Raw genomic sequence first — 8,423 nt, 5'->3', positions numbered from 1 at the left:
TTTGAAATTGTTGAATCCAGGTTATGAAAAGCTTGAATTGCTTGTCATGCTCAGTTTATCTTTTAACCGTTTGGAAGTGATATATGTATTGTTGAATTGCTTTTGATTGTTGCAAATTGATGAAATTCAACTTTGCAAAAAAAAAAAAGGAGAAAGAGGAGCCGATAGGTAGGGGACTGTTGGTACTACTGTTAGAGCATCTACAGCCGGGGGTCTCAAACCCGTCTCAAACGCCCGGACGGCACTAACCGGTCACAAAAAACCGACCCAGCTGGGTACCCCAAATTGTCCTCAAATGTCCGGGTTGTCCGACGCCCCTCATATCCAGCTCAGATGATATGGGGCGTCCTAGGTGTGCCTAGGCGCGTCCGCCACGCCAGCGTGGCCCACTCTGACTCCACAAATATCCCCTCCGATGAACCCTAGACCGCGGGTCCGCCCAGTCCACTCTCTCCGTCCTCTCCTCTTCCCAATCCGTCCCCTCTTCCCTTCCGGTCCATGGCGGTTGACCACAACGGCTCCGGCTCTGGCGACGACAAGAGCAACATCGATACGGTCGCTCTCCGCATCGCTTTGCGCCGCTCCCGTCTAGATCAGGGCGGCAGCAGCGGAGGTAGCTCACAGAGCAACGCGTCGTCCTCCTTCCCCCACCGTCGCAGTGTAGGGAACGTTGTCGGGCCCTCCCGTCCGGCTTGTAGCACCGGTGGGAGCGCCGCCCGATCCGCCCCACTCCAGGTACGCCGTCCCCCGCCACCATATACATGGTACCTCCGAATGGCGTCCACAGGGATCGTTGGGTGCTTTTGCCCTCGACGGCGCCGGGCCGATCGAGGACGCCCGAGTCGGAGGCGCAGGCCGCACGGCGCGAGCGGCAACACGCGAGGGAGGCCATGGCGTCGGGCGCCGCGTCGGCGAGGCGCCAGGCACTCTCGCGCGCACCATTCGATCTCGAGGACGCGCTCATTGCGTTCGTCCTCCGACACTCCCTGACAACGGCAGAGTTGGATGCGCGGAGGCTCCGGAGGAAGAACGCCAAAGCGCTCCAGCTCGCTATCAAGCTGTCTGAACGTAATGCGTCGGCGAAGGCAGAGGCGAGGAGGCACGCCCAGCAGCAGGAGCGCTTGCTCCGGAGGCTTGCCGGGGAGCACATGGAGCTATCAGACGACTCCGGCGACGGATCAAGCTCCGACGACGACGACCCTCCGATGGTTGAATCCTACACCGACGGTCAAAGCAGCACCGCCGACCGCAAGGGGAAGAGGGCGGCAAGGAAATGGTGTTTTCCTCTGCCCTTCCTGTTTAATTAAGTTTTTTTATATCATACATTTAGGTTACTGTCAGATTGAAACTGCATCTTTTGATTGTCCGATGATCGTTGTGCTAGAATTATGCCCGATTTAACTAGATTTGGTGCCGGTTCGTTGATCCATGTATGTTTATTTTCATGCGTACATGTGTCGCATGGATATGAGAGGTCAGATTTGAGGTACATGGATGCGGACGCAACAAAATGAGGAGTATCGGGTCAGTGCCTGTGAACGCGCCCATAGGCATTTGAGGGGCTGGATTTGGTGTCTTCGGTTGCAGATCCTTAGATGACCAGGGCCAATTGACCACCAGCACGTCTATGGATAAATGGAGGCGTTTGTTTGTATTTTCTCCTAATAACCTCATTTGCCTCCTCATTCGCCGAAAATACAGTAATGCACCGCAAAAATACACGGATAAACATGGTTTCAGATGCACCCAGATAGAACATGGTTTCAGATGCACCTACATAGAACATGGTTTCAGATGCACATACATAAATAATTAAATAATAATAAAGTGGGTGCAACTAGGTTTCAGTCGACAGATTTAACAAGTCTCAATCAAGTGACATAACATGCGAAAGGAAAAAGAAAAACTAAAAAGAATTTTTTGCACGAATCTCAAATCAAGATCTCACGAATATAATATCAACTAAGACTTCGTTAAGTCTCGTCGATTAAAACTTGGCAAGACTAATAAAAAATAGGGAAAAAACTGAAATGACGCCCATGATATTCTTGGTGTTTTTTATAGCTTTGATTTTGACTCTTTCTCAGAATAACACGCATGTTATTTCTTGATCAAACTTCACAAAGGAGTAGAAGTCACAAGAATGGTCTATCAATTTGGTAACCAAAAATTACAGATTTTTTTTCTAGTATTGTTGATTATAATGTTCTAACAGGTGCGCGTGGAACCAGGTTCCAAAATTTCCTTCTTTTTTTTTTTTTTGAGAAATGGTTCCAAAAATTCCTGTCCTCCCATTCGCCCCTTAACTCCGATGTCCGCAAATCAACAGATTTAAAGCCCAGTAGCCCTTCAACTCTTTGTTCCTAATAACTCCGACGTCCAACTTGCAGAAAAACAGTTGAACTACAGCAACAAATACGACCTGCCATTTACATGGGGAGAAATGCAACTGCTTTTTATAGAAGATATGCTTGCAGTCTCAGAGATGAAGAAATGCCCTAGAGAGTCAAGATCTAAAACACTCGTGCAGGTAATTAGCATCAGGCGATGGCGAACTCATCAGGATCCGAGCACAGATCTGCAGCTTGTCATTTCCAGGTCTCTACTTTTTTCCAGTACGGGGCTTTCCTTTGACATCAGATTCCTATATGACAAAGAAGAGAGTAATGAGCGATTGTCAGAGAAGACTAAACAAAAGATACCTGGCATCATAAAAGGATACTGTGACGATGTTATGTTATCTTTCAAAGGGGGGTGCCTATTTCTAAGGTGAATTGCGTACAGGTCCAGAATGAGGCACAAATATATCTAAGAACTAATCCGAAGATCAAGAAATTTACTTATTAACAAATCAGGCCAAGAAACATGAATGAACTAATTGTAGGTAACGGCTAGTCATCAGAAAAAAAAGTGTCCCCTTTGTTACAAAGAAAATGCAGATATATAATGTAAAAGTTTATTGTGTCTTTGAAAGGAATTTTGAAATCGATCGAAGACTTAAATATGCTATACATCATAAGAAGCACAAACCTGCACGCTATGCAGAAAGATATTTGTCTTTGCAGTAGAAGGATTATGCTTCTCGGCACCCTTGCTCCAATCATAGCATACCTAACCAATTTAGGCAACATTAGCAATTTAAACACCACAGAGTACATGCCTCAGCAAAGGAGAACAGAATACAGTAAATGACAGTCAGAATACAGACTTAATAACTTGAACAGAGTAGGCAATTTTGTACCTGCCACACCAATGACCACTGCTTTTTGAAATTGAAAGTGTCATACTTCCAGTTAATCAAAGCCTTTACGGTTTTACCATTTACAAATTTGTTACAATTAGGATAGAAAACATACAAACCAGTATCATCACATGTAATAAACTCTGACCCTGCAATTTAACCAGCCTATCTTATCCATTAGCATCATGTACATTCAGTGACATTGGGTATTCCTCCCACTCTCACTCTTGGCTACTACTGTTTGAATGTTATCTGTTGAGCTCTATGACAATACAGAGCAAATAAATCTAGCAAAATTGTCAAAAGCAGGAAATGCATATTTAACGACTTATTCTGGTGCAGATAGCAACAAGAGATGGCCTACCGCATAAGCAAAGATTGAGCCATCCTGATTGAATGTGCTGCATGTGATGGGTGATGGGCACTTACTAAAAGCCTGTAAAGGAAGAATAATTAACACATCAAAGATAAATCTTTAAACAGCACAAATGAAAAGTTTTATACAGAAGTCCTGAACAATTTGGTAAATTGAATTCCTGTAAATCATCCAAGTCTCTCTGTTTGCAAGGAAACACCACTGTATGAGTCTTTTTAATGATAAGCATTGTTTTTAAGGCGTCCCTTCTTGGGCGCTTAGGCGGCAAGGCACCAGGGCAGCGCCTTGCAATTATGCCCGCTTTAGGCGCTTAGGCGTCAGGGCGGTAGGTGCTCACCTTAGGTCGCCTTACCACCTTAAAAACACTGATAGAAGACATAACTTATGGTAAACTTGTCACAAGCAGTGCCGGGGTTACGCAAGGACACTGAAGGTTTCATGCGGATCATGCATCCTCAACTCAAGAAGTTTGGACTCTTACTGCGTAAGCAAATGTGATTAATAAACAAATTCTTTGGAAAACAAGGAAATGACGATTTCTCTTTGGACTCTTACAAAGAAATATAACAACATTTTCCAGCTGTTGCAGTATAAATTGTCCTAATTCTGTTTAGCATAACTAATCTAGTTGCAAATACATATTAGAAATCACAGCATTAATTACTCTGCACCAATAGACAATGGGAGAATCACTTAAATAATTAGAGGAGAGGGGGGGGGGGGGGGGGGGGGGGGTTACCTTCAATCTTTGTTTACTGTCCTTGTCCCAAAAGTTGAAACCTCCATCAGAGCCTGCAGTAGCAAATGTATGGTGCACCTGAAAGGAATGCAAAGCACAGCAATTTGAATTGCTTAGTTGAAGATAGTTCCTGATAATTGCTGATCATAGGACAATCAGCAAGTATTGAGATATTTGAATTCGAATGAATGTTCGTAGTCAGTGAAAGCAATTTTCTTCTCCAAATTTTTAAAAGATATCATCTTACAATCTCAGGAAATAGACAACAAAACAATTCAAATGTTATAAAGAATTTATCTTACAGGATGAAAGTTCAGCGAGTTAACAGAGAATATATCAGTGCCCTCGCGATGACATTTGAATGTGAAATTCTTGCTTTGATTAGAATCATCCACATGATGAACACCAACGCGTCCCTCTATTGATCCGACCTTCAGAACAAGCCATAGGTTAATCAAATGCTCGTGAAAAATAAAAACAATAGACCGTTTATCTGCTACCTCCAGTACAATGGCTTCAAAACAGTATTGCCAAACTATAACACAAAACATAGGCAGTTGACAAAACGGTGAAAATTTACAAGAACTGGGAACAATTTTTACAGTGGACTTAGAATAACAAATTCCATGGACTTAAAACATTGGGTGGAGTGACTTTGCCAGGAAAGGTGGAACATAAAATGAGAAATAAGCATTCAGTCACAAAAAATGAGAAATGAACATTAATTTCTCATAACAAGGTCATTTTCTTCAACAATTCTAAAGTGCGGAATTTCTGCAGATATAAAATTTTGAACAGAGAAATTGAGTGATGATGCATCCAGGACAATTGAATGGTGACACAATTACATAGCATTCAACAATTCATGATATTTCTATATTCTAATAAATGCTAGCGAAATACTTATAGCATTTACTTGTTTTTCTGAATGCTCACCAAATACAGTTTTAAATCTGGACTCTACATCTTAGTGGGTTTTATCATGTATTAGGTTGGAGGACACAAATGGCCAAACTTGTGCAGAAGACCTAGTTAGGATTTGTTTATTTTTCTCAGGATAGAAGGTATGTTTACTAGTTAGCCACATAAGTCATTAAAGAGACGATGATAAGAGCTAATTTCACTGGAAGAACCCAGCAAACTGGGCCACACATTTGGATGAAACACAAGAAGTGGCACTACCAAGAATCCTTGTTGATCTGGGAAGGCAGCGATACACCTTGTCTGGAATTTCAAAGGTGACACAATCCTCTTGAATTCAGCCTGTTAAAAGTATGAGATTGTCAAATACGCAAGCAAGACTTAGAGCATCTAAAAAACATATGTACACTATTATTGCAGTAGCAAACATGTGGAAATTCAGTAGGACAGGACAACCCACAGCAAATCATTGCTTATTTACTCTTGCTACAGGTTGAGGAAAGAAATTGCCACCTTGACAATTTTTCACCTTCAAACACTTTACTCCGACTAAATGTTCATCAGGCCAGGAATAAGCCAACACCGCAATGGTTGAGAAATTTTAAAATCTAAACCACATTAGGGGAATTATCGCAGTTTGAATTTTAACCTTTAAACAACTAAGAGAGGCAAACTATTTGTTTTCCAAACCTTTAAAATTTTAACAACTAAGAGAGGCAAGCTATTTGCTAACACCATTTAGCATACCACTGAAAACACTTCACACAATGAAAAATGTCAATTTCACAATGATATCTGCCCTCTAGGGCAATCGCTATAATGGATAACTGCCCACCAGGGTAAGACTTCGTTGTAATAGCACTGAAAAAACAGTGAAAATAGCATTGGGGGAAAAACAGTGGAAGTAGCGTTAGGGAAAGCCACAAACTACGTACTTGGACACTAAACAATGGTAGCTAGCAATTGAGTTGAGAAACAGAATATGTGTAAATGCTGTACAAGAATGATGGATTAAAAATAAAGTGTGTACAACTCCACTGCATCAATGTTAATAGCGAGATATACAACGTAAAGAGAAATAATTTACCTGTGGATTCTGAAGATTGAAGATAACTACGTTGCGATCAGCAGTACCGACCGCCATTAGAGGATAACTAAGTGAGAGTGCATAGCAGCGCTCCGGAAGTTGCTGAACATGAGCTGGGTTAGGTTGTCGAATGTCCCAGTACCTTGATAGACATAAGATTGGACGGAACAAAATGATCAGCAATCGTGTTAACAAAGTCAATTTTGTAGGTCCATGTTTGTACGTATATCAGCATGGTGCTTGAAGATAATGTAGCATGGTCCTTTACAAAGTATATCTAACTGGACACTGCATCAGTATTCAGGAATCCACTGTTATGATGCAACATATCATGTGAAATTGGACAGAAAACACCAAATATTTGAGTCGCAGCTAATTCTAAAGGAATCAATGTAACTTGAGGTTTGTGCACATTTGATCACCTCAAAGTCTTATCCCAAGACCCACTGACAAGAAGGCTCATCTGTGGTATCCAGGCAAGTTCTTTGACCGGCGCCTCGTGCCCTGAGAAGGCCGTGGCCTGCCCGCCAGACAGCAGCGGCCACATCTTTACCACTTTGTCACACCCTCCCGAAAAAACAGTAGTCCCGTCATCCTTCCAGGCAGAGCACAAGACCTATACCAAACAACCTAGCTTAGTGGTCACAAATAATTTAGTCATGGACAGAGCGACCTAACAGTCCACAGAGGCTAAAATTGAAGATCCATGTTGAGCTAATATAAGGAAATGATAAGAAGGGCACAGTACTGGCTGATCGTGCGAAATAGACGCCTTCGCCTGGCATTGGCCGCCAGGCTGAACCTCCCAGCACCGAACCTGCGTCCAAAACCAAACAGCCCAATCGCATCTCACTATTTCAGTCACCGATTCACCAAAACATAAAACGATTATCCGCACACATTAGGCCTCGGACGGCCGCGGTGAGCTCACCTGGTTGTCCCAGGAGGTGGCAATCAGGTGATTCGCCTTGGGGCTGAAGCTGAGGCTGGAAACCGAGTCCCCGGGCGCCGGATTCACCTGCACGAAACGAAGGCAGTCCCCGGTCGAATCGACCCACACATTAGGTTTTAGCCATTTAGAACCAAGGGCAACTAGTATTGGCCAAGCGCACGCACCTCGAGGGATTTGTTAGGGTTGGGGTTGGCGGCGCCGGCGCCGGCGGCGTTAAAGCTCGCCATTGGGGTTCCGAAGGTGTTGGGCGAATTTGGGGGAGGGAGGGGAGGGAAGGGGCGGGGCGGGGCGGGGTTTGCGGTTTGTGGGGAGGGTTTTGCTTTTATCGCAGGGCAAAATCGCTTCGGATGGACGCCCAAAATCCCAGACCAGCAGGTGGTCGCGTCGGGTCGACGCTTTGGAGAGAAGAGTTTGGGCTTGGGATTGGGCTTGAGACTAACTCGAACCGACCGATCCAAATGGACACGCAATGTGTTTTTTCCTTAAAAAAACGCAATGTTTTTTTTTGTCCCTTTAGGTTGTCAGTTTGGCCGGCATTCACCCCTTGTCCACGTCAATCTGGCAGTGCATCAGCGGCCCACCCATTTATTCCGTCTCGGTAGTTTATTTTCAACAAATATATTTTCATCATCACATAGCATGCACCACAGTTATATGTCATGCCGGCAAACATTGCACCAAAAGAATCGCCACAACTATAGTTCATGCATTACAGTCATAGTTCATGAAAAAATAAGCAACTTGTTAGAAGGGAGAGAGAGGGATTGTTGCGGAATATGATGGATGTATTATTGAGCCTCGAGGGCGAGTATATATTGAGTACAAGACTTGGAGGGCAAGACGCCTCTCCTGAAGATAAGGTAGGAGACGGATTACAAATCCTAGACTACCAAATACAAGTATCCCAAATATATCTCTAACATCCCCCCGCAGTCGTAGCGGTAGCGTTGCGAACAACAGGAGCGTCGCGGACGGTCAGACTGGAGAGAATAGCAGCCGACGGACTGACATCCCCCCGCAGTCCTAGCGGGAGCATCGTGGACGGTGTCGCGTCGCGGACGCGTTGACTGTAGAGGAAGCCGACGAGTTGCTCAAGCGGATGATAGC

General features: G+C 44.1%; 1 protein-coding gene across 1 annotated transcript; it reads right to left on the bottom strand.

Annotated features, from left to right (window-relative positions):
* Positions 1–2,314: 2,314 nt before the first annotated feature.
* On the bottom strand, positions 2,315–7,680 carry LOC109757655 (protein RAE1). The gene is made up of 11 exons (XM_045234822.2): positions 7,481–7,680; positions 7,296–7,382; positions 7,113–7,181; positions 6,787–6,980; positions 6,365–6,506; positions 5,539–5,619; positions 4,659–4,787; positions 4,357–4,434; positions 3,606–3,677; positions 3,031–3,111; positions 2,315–2,644 (listed from the first exon to the last, which is right to left on the bottom strand). The coding sequence occupies exons 1-11, from the start codon at positions 7,541–7,543 to the stop codon at positions 2,603–2,605; spliced, it is 1,038 nt and encodes a 345-aa protein (XP_045090757.1). The 5' UTR covers positions 7,544–7,680; the 3' UTR covers positions 2,315–2,602.
* Between the last annotated feature and the right edge of the window lie 743 nt (positions 7,681–8,423).

The sequence above is a fragment of the Aegilops tauschii genome, chromosome 3 (genome assembly GCF_002575655.3).
Source record: "Aegilops tauschii subsp. strangulata cultivar AL8/78 chromosome 3, Aet v6.0, whole genome shotgun sequence".
NCBI classification, from domain to species: Eukaryota; Viridiplantae; Streptophyta; class Magnoliopsida; order Poales; family Poaceae; genus Aegilops; species Aegilops tauschii.
The sequence above is the reverse complement of the archived record's forward strand: the minus strand, read 5'-3'. Positions and strand labels throughout refer to the sequence as shown.

What these genes read in the sequence shown, in the direction of transcription:
- LOC109757655 (XM_045234822.2), bottom strand. Translation starts at nt 7,543, where the DNA reads ATGGCGAGCTTTAACGCCGCCGGCGCCGGCGCCGCCAACCCCAACCCT. An exon ending in ACCCTAACAAATCCCTCGAG is followed by an intron (nt 7,383 to 7,480) that starts GTGCGTGCGCTT and finishes CGTTTCGTGCAG; the next exon opens with GTGAATCCGGCGCCCGGGGA. An exon ending in CAGATCAACAAGGATTCTTG is followed by an intron (nt 4,788 to 5,538) that starts GTAGTGCCACTT and finishes CTTGTTCTGAAG; the next exon opens with GTCGGATCAATAGAGGGACG.